The sequence below is a fragment of the Schistocerca americana genome, chromosome X (genome assembly GCF_021461395.2).
Source record: "Schistocerca americana isolate TAMUIC-IGC-003095 chromosome X, iqSchAmer2.1, whole genome shotgun sequence".
NCBI classification, from domain to species: Eukaryota; Metazoa; Arthropoda; class Insecta; order Orthoptera; family Acrididae; genus Schistocerca; species Schistocerca americana.
This window is the reverse complement of record NC_060130.1, coordinates 925947862-925969962: the sequence shown is the minus strand read 5'-3', so window position 1 is coordinate 925969962 and position 22101 is coordinate 925947862. Positions and strand designations below refer to the sequence as shown.

Genomic DNA, 22101 nt, shown 5'->3' with positions numbered 1-22101 from the left:
AACTGTCACAGGAAGAACTGTTGTTGATGTACTCTTCCACAAACCCAGCATAGATTGCTACAATGTCGTTTCCCTTTAAACACAGCAGTTACTGCCCAATACTCGGCTTTATGTGTATGCTATGTCCCTCCACCCCCACAGTGCACCCCCCTTCTCCCCTCCCCCTCCTCTTGGGCAGCATTCTTTCATAGTTTGCGCAAGAATTTCTGTATCAGGAATGCAGACATATATGTGCAAACAAAAAAATTAATTACACTACTTTACTTTTTTATTTTATTAAAACTTATGGGTATTGCTTCTATCAGCTCCTTGTTGAATTTAATATTAAATGAAATTACACAGCAAACTTCGAGCATTCATTTTGCAGCATTTATAACTTATTTTGGTTCCTGAACCAGCTTATAACGGTAGTATATTTTAAAGTGCACTGTTCACAAAAGGGGACACTGAAGAGGGCTACTAGAAGCAGGAGATAAATGCTTTCCATCCATAAGTTGTAGTTGTGGATATGACTATGCACAATGCATGCGAAGTGTAATAACCAATCCCTTCAGTAACAAATACAAGGCATGTTTTATAAGTAAGTACTGGTTTGAAATGAAAATAAAACAACTAGACTTTGCATAGGAATTTTATTTTTATGTGGAAGCATGTTCTTTAATCTACTTTCCTACATCATGTCCACCAATATTTGGCGTGTTTACATTTGTTTGTGAATATTTTAAATGCCTCCTCCGATTCAGAATACTGCTGCACTTATTGTATCATACAACCAACTTTTGAATACCATCCTCGTAGAAATATGCTTCCTGACTAGGCAACAATTGCATAGAGCACACTTTGTGCACTTGAGGAAACTCGTCACATAATGTCGAAATCACGAAACATCTGTCCTCTCTCACTTTTTCATCAACTTTTTGCACAAATAATCAGTTATGTCTGAAGGTCGCCCATTTCATTCATTATCATGCATGTTTGTACGGCCATCTTCAAAAGCTGTCACCCATTTCCATACTATCCAATCACTCATAATGTTTTCTTGACACACTTCACTGATCTGATGATAAATTTCAGCCACTTTCACAACTTTAGCACTAAGAAGTTAATCACAGTGTGTATTTCACAGCCAGCTGGATTCTCCATAGGAGCAGAGATTTCAAATACTAACAAACAAATGTAAACATGCTAAATATTGGTGGGAATTATGCAGAAAAGTAGATTAAAGTACAGCGTTTCACGTAAAGGTAAAATGAGTGCCTGAAAAGATCTACGAATACAAATTAGTTTCTTCTATGGAGAGGGAATGCTACAGCAAGTCAAGAAGCTCGATGAGCTCCAAAACAAGAAACATCACCTTCTGAGTGCACTTGCCTTTTTGAAAAGGTGTCGAGACTTCGGCATTGTGCCAACATTTGCCAAGATCGTACATCATATCCAGACACCAGCAGCAAACTGATTTACCAGAACAGCCAGCCTGGTTCTAGTGTAAGAACAGATCAGAGACATACGCCACCAGCTTAACTCCATAGGACACTAACTCTTTGTCCTACATCTGGAACTGGCATCCTTGCCCACCCCCCAATACCTGGGAGTGGGTTGAATTTTATGCTGAGCATAAGCAGAGCGGCCACAACGAAATACGTTAATGAAGCAGTCTTCAAAATTCAGGCACCTAGCGTTAAAACAGTCAACACAAGAGACTAGATGAACCATCATGAATCTTAGAGAGAAAACCGTCGATGACACTTCATTGTCTGTCCTTGAGAAATGCTTAAACATTGCCCCAACACCAGCAGCACTATCTGTCCCAGAAATCATAAAAAAAGTGGAACAAGTTGGCTCCACTCTACCATCCGATATGGCACAGGAGATACAGCGGGAAAATTCTGTACTGTTGCCTGGTCTGCACCACTGAGGCTAACATCTGCTAGGAGGAAAGAGCCGTGCTACATTCTCCGTGTGACAAACCTGACATTGCATCCTCCCAGCAAATAATGGGAACATAACCGTCGTACTAACAGTTGCAGAATACAAAGAGTAAATGTATAAACTCCAAGACCACACAGCTTGCAAGATTATTACGATTGATCCAACCAGCCATATGCAGCCCAAGATGACTGAACTTCTCTGGAGTACTTTTACAGAAGAGACAGTGAAGAAACTTTGGCCGCATTTGCCAAACTATGTAGGCTCTATGGTGTTCCAAAACTGTACAAAGAGGGCACACCTCTGAGACCAGTAGTGAGTACAGTAGGAACGCCAATGTATCAACTTGTGAAACACATGACACCAGTCTGACCTCACGGTTAGTTTTGACATTGTTTCACATTTCAACAGAGTCCCACTCAAGTCGCTGGAACTTATTGAAAGGAAATTTGGGCCCTCATTCACCAAAATTTTCAATTTTGTGCTTACATCGACATATTTTCTTTTTGACGGACATTTCTAGGAACAGTCCAGTGGTATGTGTATGGATTGTCTTCTGTAACCTGTGATGGCCAACACTGTATGTCCACGGTAGTCACAGAGGACAAGGCTGTAGACTCATCACCATTAAAACTGACAGTCTTTTACAGATTAATTCATCTTTGGTCTTCATGGGGAAAATGAGCTTAAAGTTTTCTTGCTGCAACTGAACTCCATCCACAACCAATTTCATTTCATCATGGAGGTGGAGCAAAACAGTCAGCAGTCATTTTTGGATGTTCTGGTATGGAGAAAACTGGACGGAACACTGGGATACTGTGTCTGTAAGAAGAAAACCTGCATGGACCAGTACCTTCATGCCTCTAGCTGTCATCAACAATCACAAAGGAAAAGAGTGCTAAGCACACAGGTCCACAGAGCTTGTGTGATATCCAATGAAAACAGCCTAAAAAACCATAACTGGACCACCTCAGGGATGTGTTTCAGTAAATCGGTTATAGTGACCAACAGATTTGACATGCCTTCAAGCTAAAGACCACATCACAGCTGACATCTCATGGAGACGAACCGAAAAAGATAGCCTACATTCCATACAAGGGAACATATCAGGTAAAATAGGTAAAATTTCACAACAAAAAAATCAGATGTGTGTACTGCCTATTGGCAAAGACTAAGTCCCTTTTAGGAACAGTAAGAGATGACCTGGGACTCCAGAAATCTGGAGTCTATTACATGTCATGTGGATGTGGGAATGCATGTGGAACAACATGTTTGCACAATTGAAGAAAGCTGCACGGGACACAAATGGCACACCAACCTCCACCAACACACAAAATCAGCAGTTTGTGAACATTGTGTCGTAACCAACCACAGAATTAAATATGAAGATATGGACATTTTGCACAACACACCCCACTGATGGGTTTATGTATACAAGGAGGCTATTGAAATCTGGGTACATGAGAACCTCATAAACAAGGACAATGTGTTTCAACTTAGTGACACATGAGCTCTGGTGCTGAAAATTCTCCATACACAGCAGAAATTGAATTCACTGCCCATTGAAGGCAGAACACAGATTGAGGACTGTATTTCAACTCCCAAGCGTGAGCTACCCTCACCACCACAGCTAGCACATCTCACAGTCCTTACAGGGGATCAGTGGAGGGGGGAGGCGACAGGTATATATATTGCACCCACTGGTTCAGGCTGTCAGTCAGCAGGAGAAAGATGATGATGATGATGATGATGATGATGATGATGCACCATCAAAAATTTGTTCTACAAAGGTCAGTCAGTCCAGCTGTATCCCCGAGAGACTTCTAATGGAGGGAGGGGGGGGAAGAGAGAGAGAGAGAGAGAGAGAGAGAGAGAGAGAGAGAGAGAGAGAGAGAAGCTAAGAAAAGGCTACTTGTTTTATTTTTATTTCAAAATAGTGCTTACTTAAAAAAAAAAAAAAAAACGTGCCTCGTATTGATACTCAGTTATATCACATAACGCAGTTTGGTCCCTGTTGGTCCATTGTCAGATGCCATTTGATTATTTATTTTTATTTTACATGTCTAGTTCTGTAGGACCAAATTGATGAGCAAATCTCCAAGGTCATGGAATGTATCAATACATGAAATTATAACAGTAAAGTAATAACAGATAAAATAAAATGTTTATGAATCCAAAAAAAGACAAACCATACGTTCATGTAAACTCGATCAACAATATAACACAGGAATCGGCCTAATTTTTCAATGAACTCTTCAACAGAATAGAAGGAGTGACACATGAGGGCATTCTTCAGTTTCAATTCAAAAGCATGTGGATTACTGCTAAAATCTTTCAATTCTTGTGGTAGTTTATTGAAAATGGGTGCAGCAGTATACTGCACACCTTTCTGCACAAGAGTCAAGGAAGTGCGATCCAAATGCAGATTGGATTTCTGTCTAGTATTAACTGAGTGAAAGCTGCTAATTCTTGGGAATAGGCTGATAGAGTTAGCAAGAAATGACAGTAATACATATCGAGAGGCCAGTATCAAAATACCCAGATTGGTGATCAACAGGTCGTCAAGAGGTTCGTAAACTTACACCCTTTATTGCCCGAACTGCCCATTTCTGAGCCAAAAAGATCCTTTGAGAATGGGAAGAGTTACCCCAAAATGAACCACCATATGTCATAAGCGAATGAAAATAAGCAAGGTAGACTACTTTTTGTGTCGAACTATCACTAACTTCTGATACCATTCAAATAGTAAAAATGGCAGCATTAAGTCTTTGAACAAGATCCTGTACGTGGGCTTTCCACGACAGTTTAATATCTATCTGAACACCTAGAAATTTGAACTGTTCCATTGCACTAATCATATGCCCATCCTGTGAAATTAAAATGTTTTGTTGAATTTTGTGTTGGAGACTGCAAAAACTGAGTCTTACCATGATTAAGCATTAGTTTATTTTCTATAAGCCATGAACTTATGTTATGAATTGTGCTATTTGAAACAGTGCCAGTGTTTCACACAATGTGCTTTACTACCAAGCGAGTGTCATCAGCAAACAGAAATATTTTAGAATCACATGTAATACTAGAGGGCATATTATTTATGTAAATAAGGAAAAGAAGTGGCCCCAGCACTGATCCTTGGGGCACCACCAATTTGATCGTGCCCCACTCAGACCCCACGTCATAGCCATTCTCAACACTGTGGATGACCTTTTGCCGTCTATTGTTAAAGTAAGAGGTGAGCTAACTGTGAGCTGCTCCCCGTATTGCATAATGGTCCAACTTATAGAGCAATACTTGATGATCAACACAATCAAATTCCTTAGTTAAATCAGAAAAGATGACTAGCATCCGAAACCTTTTGTTTAATCCATCCAGTACCTCACAGAGAAAAGAGAATATAGCATTTTCAGTCGTTAAACCACTTCTAAAACCTAACAGTACATATGATAGCAAATTATGTGAAATAAAATGATCAATTATCTTTACATACACAGCCCTTTCAACAACTAGCAAACACTGATGGCATAGAAATAGGTCTAAAATTGCTCACATTATCCCTTTCTCCCTTTTTATAAAGTGGTTTTACGAGTGAGTACTTTAATCGTTCAGGAAACTGACCATTCTTAAAGGAGAAATTGCAAATATGGTTAAGTACAGGGCTAACATATGCAGCACAGTACTTTAATATTCTGCTAGGCATTCCATCATATCAACGAGAGCCCTCAAGTCTTCAGTGATTTAATTAATGACTCAATCTTCCCCCTTGTCAGTATCGCAGAGGAGTATTTCAGACATCAATCTCGGAAAGACATTTTCCAAGAGAGTTATATGAATCCTTGTAGGAACTAAGTTTTTGTTCAACTCACCAGTGATCCTCAGAAAGAGATTGTTAAATACTGTACATGTATCTGACTTATCAGTAACAGAAATATTTTTACTACGCACTGACTATATCGTTGACCTTGTGCTGCTGACCAGACATTTCCTTTGTGACTGACCACACAGTTTTAATTTCATCCTGTGAATTAGCTATTCTATTTGTGTACCACATCCTCTTTGCCTCCCTAATAACATTTTTAAACACCCTACAATACTGTTTGTAATGGACTACTGTAGCTAGATTGTGACTACTTCTAACATTTAGATATAACTCCCACTTTGTACTTCACTATATCCTTATCCCACTAGTCAGCCTCCCAAGCTTCTTACTTCAGTACCCTTACTTTTGATGATGTGAGATTAATATAAACGTGTATTCCTAAATCTATATCTACATCTACGTCTACATAGATACTCCGCAAGCCACCGTACAGCGCTTGTACCACTGCTAGACATTTCCTTTCTGTTCCATTCACACATAGGAGGATGGAAAACTGATTGCTCATATACCTCTGTATGAGCCCTAATTCCTCATATTTTTTTCTTCGTGGACCATGCATGCAGTGTATGTTGCAGGCAATAGAATCATTTTACAGTCAGCTTCAAATGTCGATTCTCTAAATGTTCTTAATAGTGTTCCTCGAAAAGAAAATCGCCTTCCCTCGAGGAATTCCCATTTGAGTTCCTGAAGCATGTATGTAACACTCGTGTGTTGTTCAGACCTACCAGTAACAAATCTAGCAGCTTGCCTCTGAATTGCTTCGATGTTTTCCTTTAAGCCAACCTGGTGTGGATTGCAAACAGTCAAGCAGAACTCGAGAGCAGTTTGCAGCACTAGCACCCTATACATGGTCTGCTTTACAGGTGAACCACATTTTCCTAAAATTCTCCCAGTAAACCGAAGTCAACAATCGGCCTTCCCTACCACAATCCTGACATGCTTATTCCATTTTATATTGCTACCATATGCACAGATATTTAAACGCCGTGACTGTGCCAAGCAGTACATTACTAATGCTGTATCTGAAAATTATGGGTTTGTTTTTCCTACTCATCCTCATTAACTTACACTTTTCTACATTAAAGCTAGCTGGCACTCGTCACACCAACTGGGAATTTTGTCTAAGCCATCTTGTGTCTTCCTACAGTCACTAAATTTTGACACCTTACCATACACCATAGCATCATCAGCAAAGAACCACAGATTTCTGCCCACCCTGGCTCCAAATTATTTGTGTGTATAGAGAGTAATAGTGGCGAGAGGTTAATGTGTTAAATTTTGAAAATTGTGTGTTAAAGAAAATGAAAAACACTGAAGGAGAATGAGTTGGGAGATAATGAGAAACTTGCCAGAGAAGCTAGGAGGAACATAACTTGACATTGTATCAGTGTTTAATGTGAACTACTGCACTTCAGAAAAGCACCTCACTTGGCTCAAGACAGAAATGTTTGTGTATACAAAAAACGATTCACAATTATGGTGTGGAAAGAGTTAACAGACCATATATTGACATATATGTTACAGATTCATTAGATCCTATCATTGCATGCAATTACAGGTATTACAAGTTTTTAAAAGTGGTAATATCTGTCGGCAGCAAAAACCTGCCTGCTTTTTTAGCATAGATTCAGGCCTTTCAATTTTGTACAGCAGATATAGGTTCTTAAAATTGGGTTGAATTTGTAGTATGGTCAAATTTTTTGTGAACTTTAAACAATGTATTTGTGTCATGCTTCTGCTGTGTTGTGACAGATTTAATCTGAAGGCATTCATATTCTCTTGGAATGATGTTATAAAGCCTTTGACTCTCTTTCTGTCATAGTTAGAAGGACAACTAGGACATGATATTTTATATACTCCACTGTTGCTGATGAATTGGTTTTTTGCTTTTATGTTGCAGGCTGATAAGTACTCGAACTTCTTATGAGTGAGTGAAGAATGCAATTTTTACATTTTTTTGTTATCAGTTGAGCAATTTTTTTTCTTTGTAAAATGGGCCCTTCGTATGGAATGCCAGCATATGAGGTGTGTCTGGAAAGTATACCATTTTTCGTTGTGCTAGTGCTTAAGTGGCCACAGAGTGTTCCAATCCAGTTGGTTGGGTTAGGTGGGGCTGAGGTGGAGGGGGGGGGGGGGGGGGGAGGCTCTCAGCTTCAAAGCAATGCCTTCACCAGTCTGCTCAAGCAGTTGGGGTGTCAGGATCATTGTGTCTGCCTGTTTAGTGCCTGTGTTATGGAAACACACTTGAATCATCACTTGAGCAACGTTATGCGTCACAGTTTTGTTTGAAACTCAACAAATCTCATGCAGAGACCCAAAAATTGATTGTGCAAGCTTTTGGGGACAGTGCTCTACCATATTTGCAAGTTTTGCAGTGATTGAAAGTGTTTAAGAAAGACTGGAAAGGGGTGGTTGACGAACCGCATGCTGGACACCCATCAACCAGCACAACTGACGACAAGTTGGCCCATGAGTGCAATCTGTTAAATTCTGACCTCAGTTGAATGTCTAGATGATTGCAGAACCTCTCAACATTCCCAAAACAATTGTACACAAACTGGTAACTGATAAATTGCACATGAGGAAGGTGTGTGCCAAAACAAGGTTTTGATGGACCATCAGAAGAATCAGCAGGTGATGGTCACGATTGAGCTTCTCGAAGGCATGGAGACTAAACCTTCTTCCCTTGAAAATGTCATTACCAGGGATGAAACATTGTGTTTCGAGTATGTCGCAGAAACAAAACACCCCGGAATCCCCAAAATTGAAAAGAGCAAGTTGAGAGTGAAAACATTTTTGATTGTCTTTGTCGGTGCCAAAGGTGTGATCCACAGAGAGATTGTTCCTCAAGGCTAAACTGTGAATCCTGTCTACTATTTTGATGTGCTGGAAAACCTGTGAAAAAGTATTATGTCAGTGAGAATGGTGAGTGCCACTATCTGAGAGCTCCACCATGACAGATCTCCAAGCCACATGGCGCTGGGCATCCACAAGTAACTGGGGAAGTACAACTTGGCAATGCTGCTGCAATCCCCCTACAGACCAGTAATGGCTCTGGCTGACTTCTTTCTCTTCCTGAGAATCAAGACCACACTGAAAGGAATGTGTTTTGGGTCGATTGAAGCTGTCCAAGGTGCCATGATGAGGGCTCTTGCTAGGGTCCCGTTGAAGCTTTCCAGGACATGTACCATGTGTAGCAAAGCTGCTGGAAAAAGTGTGTAGATGTCCAAGAGAACTACTACAGAGAATATTAAACACTTGTAACAATATCTGCAATACATCTATTGGTTGGGAAAAATTGCAGTACTTGCCAGACACACCTCATATATTTCTTGTCATTATCTTTGTTACGCATTATTTTCTCCTTTCTATTGTTTTTGTGTATTTTATATGTCAAGTTATCATTTATTTTGAGAGTGTAGTCATTGTTTGTAGCTATGATTCGATTGTGTCTAATTCTTGCCTAAGACTGTTGTTCTAATTAGTGAGTGTGCTTCCTGTATCACTGTCCTAAATGCTGCATGCTTCTGTATAGTGGGATGAAATGATGAGCTGTCTGTTGTTATGTCAGTATATGTGTGTTCCTCGTTGTATGTTGAACTTAGGCATTTTTTATGTTAATGATTTTAAGTTCAAGAAAATTTAAGCCTTGATTTTCCTCATGCTGTACTAAGAATTTTACATTTTTGTGGAAAGAGTTGAATGGTGCAAGAAGCTCTAAAACCTCTTCATCTGTGGTATAAAACCAGCACTGTGTCATTGACAATACTGATATTACAAATTTTTTTGTGTGGCCATTTTCCACAGCAAGTATATGAATATTGCATGAGACTATAAGTAGTCAAAGGTAGTTCAAATCACTGATGTCATAGTCATATCAGAAGAAAGTGTATGGTACAACTTACTTTAAGAAAGATGAGTATTTTGCAAGTGTGGTGCTGCATTTGTTGAATACTAGCCAGAAGGTAATGGGTACAAGAGAAATAAGAATAAATGAATCAAAATTTTTTTTGCGCCAATTTGTTTCTGGGGATGAGATGTGAATCATCACTTAATGCCAGAAATGGAATGACTGTCAAAATAGTGCTTGGAAGCTGGTGGTTCTGGACCAGGTGAAGTTGATTTCATTGTTGGAAATATTTAATGGCAAATGTTTTCTCAGCTGTAAAGTGAATTATTCTTATTGATTAATTTTCAGAGGGTAAAACAATAACTGTGCAAGTATTTGGGACCAACAGGGGAAAAAGAAATTCCCAAGAAATGGAATGAATTATAAAAATAAAAGAAAATGATGTTTCTACAGAACAGCAAATGTGCCAACAAAGGTTCTTTGGAAGCTAGAGCTGTGTCCACCATGTTGATCAATTATGTGTTAACCTTGGCTTTAAATGTATCACGCAAGCAAAGAATTGTTTCTTGGACACAGTGCTATTGAGTACTGTGTTCAAGATTACAAGCTATGTATTTTCAACTTTAAGACATTGAGATGTGGAGATTTTTGTCTCTAGAGTTGACCTATTGGTTTGGAGACAATGTATGTTTCAAAATAACAGCAGGATTGCTAAGATTAGTGAGACAAAATTTTTCACTTGTCAGGTTCATTATGCAAGTAGTTAGACAACACCAATCCTAATCCAACATTTATGACATTCCAATTTAAATTTTCTGTGTGCAGATGCCACTTCATTGCCATTACTGCAGAACGAGGTTTAATTTAACATGATGAACTCACAGTATTGTTTCCTGTGAGAAAGGTGTTGTGGTTGGATGTTCTCATAATTAACAGCAGACTTATTTCATACTTGTTACATTTGATAATGGTGACTGAGCTTCACCAAAACTAGTCAAGTAAACTTTCTGTAATTTACTTTGACTATGGCTTGACTACTGTACTGAAGTCAAATAAATTTTAATGAGGTATATATTGTTGGAACAGTCACCCTATCTGTAAAGAACGTTTTGTCAGCAAAACATATTGAATCATAAGAGGGAGTTAAAACAGCCATAGATGGCTGTTGTACAGACCTTCCAGGATTGGAGTTCAGGAATGGAATCTGCTCACTGGAAAACTTTGGCCAAAGCACATTGACCTAAAATATAGTGTATGTTAAAAAATTAGTGAATTTTATAGATAAGAAAAAGTCTTCTACTGCCAACCCAATAAATTAGCACCTTGGTCTTATGTAGCATCCTGCCTAAGAATTTGGAGTATATGAAGTTTCTCCCTTGAATTTCTTTTCGATCCATTGTCACCACCACCCCGTGACTCTCATTTTGATACATATGTCGGTTCTTCTGAAGCATTCTCCAATTTCTTTCAGTTCTATCTAGTTATGTAGGAAGTCTTGTGGACTCCACATTATATTAGCAACAACACTTTCTGCTGTGTTTTGAAGATTCCTTTCACCTATCTGCTTAGTTGCAACACGTATAATTTACCTTCCACACACCATCATTCAAGATCAGTGTAATGAAGTGACATGCTGATATGTTGCGGATGCATATTTATTTCAGAGTTTTATAATAAATTGATCTAATTGTTATTATATCCTTCCAATTTACTTTGACCCTACCTTTACCCTGCTACTTTTGACTACAAATTTTTCTATTGCTGAAGTACTAAATGGAAAAGAAATATTAATCACCATATTTTTACTATGGATTAAGTGGTACTATATTTTGTTACATGCAGTTGTCTAAAATATAGAAGAGATTTTTATAAGATGCATAGCAACAGTTTCATTTCTCTGTTTAATGTGGTGGTTAACAAGAAAGGCACTTGCATATCAATGTGTTTTCTCAACATTATGAAATGCACATAAGCTTCAAAAGTAAAAATAACTAAATCAGCTATAATTTGGCATGTGTTACAGGTCGCGTACGTGTTGCCCATGTTCAGAATGTCCAGTTGCTTCTAAATGCCAAAAAGAGAATGGAAGCATTGAAGACACATGAGCCGAATAAAAGACCTGTGACATCATTAACTGTAATGCACACACTGCCTAAAGGTGGTCAGCGTATTGCTCATACAGCAGCACAAGTATGTCTTAACGTTCAATATTATCTATGTTTGTGGTAGCCTGTTTACTTGTGTTATCACATTTGTGAAAACAAATACATAAAAATATGAACACAAGGAGATGGAAATAGACTAATTTTATGAACACACACAAAAAAAAAGCACCTGCAGTTATTTTCAGTCCCTTTCTGAGAATTTACACAGTGTCATACGGTATAATAGTAAACCAAATAAATTTTAATGAGGCTGAAATGCAAATTTGTATGAATGTATCATTAGTTCTCATGAAAATTTGAAACAAATATAATAAAGGCTGCACTTTCAGTGGCTTTTCGTAGTGTGCTACAAGTAAGTCCTTCACATAGGCGAAAGATATGAAAATGTCAGGAAGGAAGCAAAAGAGAGAGAGAGAGAGAGAGAGAGAGAGAGAGAGAGAGAGAGAGAGAGAGAGAGAACTGTGGAACAAAAGGTAAAGATTAATGGTAAGGTATGAAAAAAGTTTTAGAAAATGTATGAGTTGAGGGATGGCCTAAACATACGGAAGATGCGTAGATGATGATGTAAAGTTATTGAGGCGTTTAGTGAAGTATGTCTGTGAGAAAGCACAATATGAGAATAGGTAAAGACACATTGCAGATTAGGAATATGGAAGAAAGAAGAAAAAGTTTTTCTTGGAAAAATTCCTATTATCAAAGTTAAGGCAAGAAAACAAAGTGATGAAAAAAGTGGAGAAAACATTAAGGAAAAAACAGAGAATGCTTGTAATGGGAAAAGATGAAAATTGTGAAGTAAAACAAAACTAGTGATAAATTAACTATGAGGAAAGAATCCAGAGATGATGAAAGGGCAGATCTCAAGGTAGCATTGAAGAAGTGAATCAGTTTGTTTATGCCTTTAAATGAAAAAAAAGAAGAAGAAGAGTTTATTTTTTAAATATTTTAAATATTTTTGTTTAGTTTTATAACTGGTTTGGGTCTATGTGATCATCATTAGATATGTCTAGAAAAGACAAAATAGATGCATAATTATCATTGGGAGTATTACATTAATATAAGACAGTATTGGAAGTAGCATTTACATAAGTGATGTGAGAAGCAGCTAAAATTGGTCTTGCAGCAACATACTTGTCTTGATAAACTAGTATAAAAAGCACAAAAAACTTGTAGCCCAAATAGGCACTGTCAAATGTAAAGCATATTAAGGCTATATGGTAAACAAACAAATAATCAGTAGTGTAGGGTCACATCATCATACTGTTGCTGTAGCTGGCTTGGTCACTAGGTGTTTCTACATGATTTCACAGTTTACAGTTGTGTACAACAAAAACATTGACAGGGATAGAAGAATTCTACTTAATTAAATATAATTTGAGTTAATGTAATAAAAGTAGAAGTATTACACTATATTTAGGCATGTGGTAAAGTAATAATTATAGTTTTTAAATGCCTGCTGCTCTCATATATGTACTTATGACATTCATAGCATAAGATGAAAGTGCACTGGAAGCAGCACACCAGATATAAAAAGATAATAAGCACAACAGAGCAACAATGTTAGGTGTTAAGAAATGATTGCCATAAGACTGTATAGGTATTTGCCGTTAACTGCCATTTTATGAGTTGAAATTGGAGCTAAAATTAATGAAGAAATTTTTCTTGCTAGTTCAAAGATAAGAAAGAAAAGAGAAAAAAAAACAAACAAACAAAAATGAAGAAATTTGCTGAGTCACCACTATGTGCTCGTCAGTAGCTATATAAACAGGGATCTTAAAGAAAAGAAATTGTAAGATGGTACTGGACCTGGATGATCCACAGTGTGTTCATTCTTATACTGAGCCAATTGCTGGGGTACAACTAGTATGGTCAGCAGCTGCTGGTAACTATTCTGATTATTACCTTGTTACCTTGTTGGAATGGTCTGTGACCAAAATTTTGTGATGATGACCACTTTCTAGTGTGACTGTTACTTCCATGTCATGGTTCATTAGACAGATCACCATACTACACACTTCAGAAAACAAAGTGATGGGAACTATGCCTCCAGTCTCTCCTTTACATCTACGTCAATATTCCATAAGCCAACTGTCAGTGTGTGGTGGAGCGCACTTCTGGTACCACTAAATTATCTCTCTTCCCCCCCCCCCCCCCTCCCCTCCGTCCTTTCCCTGTTCCCCACGCAAATGTTGCATGGGAAGAATTATTGTTGGTAAGCCTCTGGATTAGCTTTAATTCCTCGAATTTTCTCATTGTGGTCTTTGGCAAAATGTATGTGTGAGGAAGTAATGTTTTACAACTCTTCCCAGGAAGTGCTCTCTCAGAATTTCAATGATAAACCTCTTTGTGATGCACAACACCTGTCTTGTGGCATCTGCTCCTGGAGTTATTCGAGCATCTCTGTAACATTCTCTTTCCAGCTAAATGATCCCATCATGAAACGCACCACTGTTTATTGGATCTTCTCTCTCTCTTCTATCAGTATTACCTGGTAAGCCTCCAAGATTGATGAGCAGTACTCGGCACCTTTGCATCATTCTCATTCGGATTCAGTGTTGATGTCCTTAAAGACGTCCCTGATCTGATACCCTGTAACTGTACCACCCTCTCTTTAAGAATAATTATCCAAAAGACAAACTGGTACAATAGATGAGTGGAAGTTACACTAAAATAATACATAACCTGTTGTTTTTGTTGCTGCTTTCACCTTGTCGAATTCTTCTTTTGAATTTTGCCTGGATCTTGATTTGTATGTGGAAACTAAGTAAATAAAAGATTCAGGTGTATTATCTGTTTTATTGTCGTATATTTGCTCTCCACATGATATAAACTGCAGTTCCAAAAGACTGACTGTCCAAAACACAAACTGAGATAAACACCGAAACTGAGGCAAAAGGCTGAGACAAAGCAGCCCTGCTGCATTCCTTTATATAGAATTTTAACAATGAATTTCAAAATAATCCATTATTAATTTTGTTACAATTTCGATGTTACAACTAAAATTTATAAAACTTAAATAAACTGATATTATAGCCAAATAAGGTATAAAATACAAAATCGAATGACATAATTTTTGTAGTATCATCTGTAGTTTTAAATATGGGAATCAATCTGAACTTTAATTACAATAATGTCTTTTGTATTATTTTAGTTTTGTAACTAGTTACAGTATGGATTTTGTTACTGACACTTAATGACAGTACAGAACTCGTGCTTTATCTGATTACATAATTAAAATTCACAAATATGGCCTCAAATTCTAGAAATTGGAATGTTGGGTGGTGTAAACAATGGTAAGTTAATTAGAAACTTAATTACAAAGAATATTAGCATCAAAAGTGGACATAAAAATTAATTAAGAATACAAATACCTTGCTTTGCAATTCCTTCTGAGCTATTTCTCAAGGTAATGAAGTTTTCTGTTGTTAGATTGTTAAATTACCATTTTATTAATTAGAAGTATTGATTTTTCATGCTAACATTTCTGCAGTCTCTAATTATTTACTGCTACAAAATGATCACTAAAATTTTACAAAATGATGACTAATTTGGCTTAGGCACAGGTTCTGATTAATGGTGTCAGTCAATTAACAATGAGGACTGTACTTTGTGATGAATCTGGAATGTTATATTTGATTAGAGTTTAGGACATATAGAACTATACAATACCCACTTAACTATACAGACAGTATATAATATTGGACTGGTATCGTAATGCTGACTTGAAATTTTGGGAAGCAGTAGTATTATAATCCACACTGCTGAAACATTGGTCCTCCTTTCCAAGGGCACTCACAAACAATGGCCAGTCGTGTGGTGGTGTGATGAAATTTTAGCAACAGTCCAGGATCATCAAAGAACTTATCCAACAATATAAACAACACCTCTCTATGGTTGACCTTAGAACCTTTAAGTGGCTGCATACAAGGCTGTCTTTTTAATAATTCAAAGAAAGAAAGAGCGCTGACAGTGCTGTGACTTCTCATTGGGAATGCAGTAATCTTTCTCCGAGATGTGGACAATGCTGCATGGTCATCTAGGCCATTAGTGCCCAACAACTGTTCCAGGTTTCCTCCTTAATGGTTAGTATCTCTACTGAACCATCTGTCCTTACTGAATTAATTGTAGTCCACTTTATAATGGTGTCGGCATTTGCTTCTTTACCCTCCTACCTTCCAATGATGGGTGGAAGATGGTTGCATTTCTTTTACCATTTTCCACTCGTAACAACATAAGAAGCCTTTTAATGAGTGAGAATTGCTTAGAGCCCTCAACTTGTCAGCTCAAATGTCTCGAGTTGGTACCTCACTCAGTTCCCCATAGCTACAGGAGAATGACATCCTTTAGTGCTTAGTTGTTTCACAGAATAACAATGCTAGCCCTGAAAACCAAATGAGCATTAAAGCATGTAGTGGGAGCCTGGAGTTGAACTGTGCTATAAGTAGCAGCACAACACCAACAATAGTTCACAGTCTGGTTGATGTCGAAGCAGCAAGTATGCGTAATAACACAGCCAATTGCACCTGAAGAAGATGATGTTTTCATTGTAAATCTGTATGTGATAAAATTGTCATTACATTTTACTTTTCTGTTGTCAGCTAATTTGGAGACAATAATTTGTAATTTATTTGTGTGAAAATCTAATTACATGCATAGCAACAGTATGCAATCTAATTTTACTTTATAATAGGAACTTATGTATGCAGTCCAAATTATTTGACATAATAATACTTTAGATTTTAGTTTCTACAGTAGGCTATAGAAGCACTGCTCAGTGAGCCATGATTGTAGATGTTTTTTGATTGTCTCTCCAGTTATTACCTTCAGTTCATTTGGCAGTGCATTGAAGTATTTTGATCCATTAATATATGGACTGTTTGCTGTTTTGTTTTGTTTTTTCAGTGTTCTGTGTATCGTATGGTAATTGTGTACTTGTCTTGTATTGTGATCATGAATTTCTGCATTTCGACATGTATATTTCTTATCTTCTACAGATAATTCTATTGTTTCAAACATATACATAGAATAGATAGTCAGAATTTTAAATTCTATAAACAATCCCTTACATGATGTTCTAGCATCTTTTTTGCCTAATATTCTCAATGATCTTTTCTGGAGTTTAAATACTCAGTCTACATGAGTTTTGGAAGCCCCACCCCACAATGCAAGACCATATGCTTGAAATGGATGTATTAAACCAAAATACATCATCCTCATTGTTTGGATATTGATGTATAGAGCTATTCTTCTTAAAACATATAGGCTAGATGATAGCCCTGACATACATTGTCAATTTGTTGTGTCCATAATAGTTTGCTATCTATGCATATACCTAGGAATTTACACTCACAGCAGATTTTCCCAAAAATATTACTATCTAGAGAATCAATACAAGTTTGCAAATCACCAACTTTGAAGGGTATTATATTTGTTTTTTGTAAGTTGACTTTTAGATTGTCATTTTCAAACTTTTCCTTTACAATATCTATAAATATTGTTACCTCTATGCCGAGATTAAGAATATAATTTTCCCAACAAAAGCCTGAAGTGTATCTGCGTTCATTGTAATGAAGGTATCATTTTTACTACCTTTGGAAAGTCATAACATATAAAAAGGAAGGGACCAATTATCGATGCAGATGATTCCCAAAAATAGTCTTAAAGGTAAAATACATATTCTTTGTCTCATATCTCTGAGTGTACTGAAAATTCTTCTTAGCAAATTCAACCTGTTGTCAAGAAATTCCATGAATTTAAATAATGATGTACATAGTGCATGTGGGTCAATTCCATATACTGTTCTCATGTCTCACTTTTGAGGCAGACATATACTGTGTAATATGTCTGATTATTCTCAGAACAGAACATCACACAACATTATAGTTCAATTGATAGTAGACACAATTCATGTAGGGAAAGGTAGCAGCAGTCACTTTCTGCACAGGATTCTGAATATAGAATCCAATCACCATTCATCGTGGGGGATCTTCACAGCGAGACAGTTTTTCATTACAGGGAGTATCAGAAATATGTTTTCTTTTGTAATACCTTTTTTAAAGTTTATTCCTGTAAACTGAAAAATGGCTAACTGCTCAGTGAAAAGTGTAATTTAGATTATAATTTCTTTGTGGCAAGCAATAGAGAGTTAAATGAAAATTTGTGTTTCATACTGTAACCTCATTAAGTTGACAATATATTCTGTGAGAAAATCTTGTTGAATGATTTATCCATGAGTTTAACTGAGAGCAACACCCATCAAAAAGAATAAATAAGAAATTTCAAGATATGTGATATTAGAAGCCAAGATCGCTTTAAGTGAAACAGTTTATTTCATGACCAGTTTCGACACTAACTAGCTGTCATCTTCAGAGTCTCATATTTACAATGTATGGATGGAATAACATCAGTGTAGTAATATGCATGATCATCTAGCATTACACACAAGGAATCACATTATCTGAATAATAAAAAAATTTAATGCTCTCCAGAAGTATAACTGGAACAGAGAGAGTAGATAAATCGGGAGGATAAGTATCATTTCAAATGAGCTGAACTGAAATTTTAGAGGGATATGATATGCATTTGATTTTCATGTAGTCATGTAAGATTATACTGTACACAGTGAGTGTGTAATATAGGACACACCAATATATTAAACATTCAGTATCACATACTTCTTAAAAAGCAACAGTGTTGTTAGTCATTTTAACATTAATGATCACATGGATCATTATATGCAGATGTGAGTTTCTTTGAAAAGTTATTGTGATGTACTCTACCATCTATGTTTTGGGGCGAATTTCTCTTTGATATAATAACCGAGTACAGTGCTCCTTTCCCAAGGATAACCAGTTAGTAGGATACACTTCTTAACTGGTTCTCCCTCCATACATTGTGGTTGTGAATACTTGCATTTGTTATCTGCTGTGAACGGTATTTTGTTATAAATATTGTTGTGTTACATATGTACAGAGATATAAAGATTAAGAGACCTAAACTTTTGAATCAGTTCCTGTATTTCCAGGTGGCCTTTTTGTTAAAATGACTTTTCCTCGCATGTGAACACACTTTTTGTTTCTTGAATGTGTAAGTTTGCTCATCTTTTAAAAAGAATGTGGGGAAACTAAATACTGTCTTACAAAACAAGGTGTTTAAAACCAAGTAACGCATATTCTTAAAGGAGGGAGAATTGGTCAAAACTAGAAGAAAAGCTCATATTATGATATGTCTGGAAACCAATACCTGTTGAGATATGGGTCAATCTGTCCTCTCGTTGCCATCTGTCTATTACATAGTAGTAAATGCTTTGGCTATTGCTGTATGTAATTACCACACATCCTAACACATCCTTCAACCCATCTTTGCACTCTTTCAAATACACCCGGCTCCATTTGGATTATGTCACATGCACTGAAAACATGCTCATGTAAAGTCTGCACATTGTCAGTGGTTTAGGCATACACCAATGCATTTAAAATGTCCTCACAGGCAGAAATCCAACAAATTCAGGTCCAGTGAATGGGAAAGTGGTCCTACCCCATTACCTTGACCAATCCATCGCCCTTGCTGTCATATGATTCACTGTAGCATAGTGTGGTGCTGCGTGATGCCTCAACCACAGTTGCCTTTTTACAAGGGTGACCTTCTTCAATAGAGCTGACAATTCATTGCACAGAAACTGGTGATACACAGCACCTGTTAATCTTTTGGTGAAATTTATGGCCCTATTAATCTGTTACCAAAAAGTCCTGCCCATACATTGGTACTGAAGTGATATCGATGCCTGACATTCACAATTTCATGAGGATTTACGTGTGCTAACACATGTGTTGTTGTAGTTTACTGTGCCATCTGTCGTGAATAATAAGGCGGCCTACATCACTAAATACTACGCATTACTCATCACAAGTAAAACAACTCCTATCTCAACAAGTTCCTGGACGTATAAGTAGACAAACTTTCCTTTAGTTTTGATCCATACTACCCCCTGTAGGAATATATGGAATTTTTTTTTTAAACACCCTGTACATTTACTTTCTTATAAAGTGTGTTACTAAGAACCAATTAATATCTGAAAAATAGTATTCATTAATGGCAATTATGCAACCATAAAAATATTTTACTATGTACATTGTAAATTAAAGGTAGTGATAGACAATGAAAACAGCTTTGCAAACAAACTAAAGTTATTTCTGCTTGTCAGCTACTCCTACTACATAGATAAATTTCTGGTTGGCCCAGTTACTATATTTAAATGTAGATTAAGATTAACGTAGAAGTCTGTCACGTAAGTGGTCAAAATCTATCCATAGTTTCACTGAGAAAATATGTTTTATTTACAAACCAGTTTGAAATATTCCATATCATAATGAGGTAAATAATTAAACAATTTATGAAACAGGATTATGTATGTGATCTTTTGTATCTTTTGGTGTTTTCAGTTGGTTTTATTAATGATGTCAGTTTCTGTTATATTATTTCCTGATTCCAGGACGTAAAAATAAGGGCCACCATAACAGCTGAAGTTGGTGGTAAAATCCCAGCACATATTCGACAGAATTATTTCAACTTGCTGTCTAGTGAATATGTTAACTTTTATCACAGTGAAGGTGAAGCACAAGAGAAGGTAATTTTATTTAACTTACTTTGTTCTTTTCTTGCATCAACCCAGAACCAGTGTAAATGTAAACTTTTATGCAGTTAAAATATCATCATGTTTTAATACAAAGAAATACAGTGCAGGGATTTTACAGAACTGTTGAAAAATGTGTTTCGTTTGTAGTTTTTATATTAATTGGGATCTCAGTATTACCCTCAAATGCATATTGTATTAGTAACTATAGTAGTTTCGTTTTTTTACTGAACCCATACGCATTTCAGATTGAAAATCTTCATCTTACAGTTCACAAATTTACATTGGTAATTGATTTGGCCTGATGAATATATTTCAAGTGAGAGGGGTTAGAATGATAAATATATGGGAAGAATATGTGAATATTAATGTAAAATGGACCACAACGCTATTGACTATCTGTGTTTTACGAAAAGTCTGCTTCACTTCTTGCCTATGATGAATTCCCACTATGTTCCATCTCTTAATACACAATCACTTCCAACAAACTGACACACACAAACATTGGCCACATAAGCTATTTGCATCAAAACATGTTTATTTAAATTAATTTTATTCGACACACACACACACACACACGCACACACACACACACACACACACACAGAGTGAGAGAGAGAGGATCATCTTACGAGAAAGAAATGCTGTTAAAGAATTTACTGTTCTCATAAATCATTAGTAATGTATCTTGAAAATGAATCAAAAGAGTTAAGGTTTTCTGTAAGTTGTTGAATTAATGACTTTGCAGAAATGTTGACAAGCTTATTTCAGAAGACAATGGAAGGTGATATTGAGATAAACACCAGAATTACAGTAGACAAATGTCTTCAAACAATATTTTCATAAAATTTTGTCATTTGATTTAGAATGTAATTAGGCCATGCAGTTTTTGTCTTAAAATTTGTGTTTTTTTGTTGAATTTCCAGTTTTTTTATTTTATATTGTACATGCAGAATGTTTGTCATTTTTAGTATTGTCATTAGTGTACTCAATATCAAGCAAAAGGTCAGCTCCTGTACATTTGTTTGGCTGTTGCAGATGAAAAACTGCAAGGTTTTTATTTAACCTAAGTTTGAAATGTCTGCCACTTTACTCAGTAAAGAAATTATGACAATTTTAGTAGAAGGTTTTATAAACCCCAAATTGCTGTAGTTAGTGTTACTTGATTTATGTAGAAGTTACAGTGGCAGTTAATTTTTTTGTCTGGAAACTGATGTTTGTGTTGAAATGTTTAAAACATTTGTTGCTTCTTGTTAAATACTGTCAAGAAATTTCAAACTGCCATTTATCTGCCTATACTTTCAGTGGATTTAGAAAATGTGTAATTTTTTTATTAAACTTTTGTTTTAGAGGAATCTTATTTTGTATGCGCTATTTTGAGCAAGTATTAGGTTGGTGCATAAGTTAGTAGGATTTTTGTTATACATTTTGGTATTACATTTTATATGGATTTATTTATCAACTGTCATTTTTTATTTGTATTTCACTGTTGCTGTTTGAGTGTACATATTGTTGTTTTGAGAGAGTGAGTGGAGCAGTGGATGCTAGAAAATGGAGTGTCAAGTGGAGAAATCGGAACATTTCCAACATATTCTTTTGTTTGAGTTCAATTGAGGGGTGACAAAAGTGGTGGCATTCAGAAATATTTTCGTCA

At 36.4% G+C, this 22101-nt stretch overlaps 1 protein-coding gene across 1 annotated transcript in view; it reads left to right on the top strand.

The window, feature by feature from the left end:
* Positions 1–22101, top strand: part of LOC124555203 (RNA exonuclease 1 homolog) — a 221774-nt gene that overhangs the window by 154970 nt on the left and 44703 nt on the right. Inside the window, exons 6-7 of the mRNA XM_047129048.1 lie at positions 11677–11843; positions 20307–20441. Of these exons, the coding sequence (XP_046985004.1) occupies positions 11677–11843; positions 20307–20441 (302 nt within the window). The remainder of the gene's footprint in view (positions 1–11676; positions 11844–20306; positions 20442–22101) is intronic.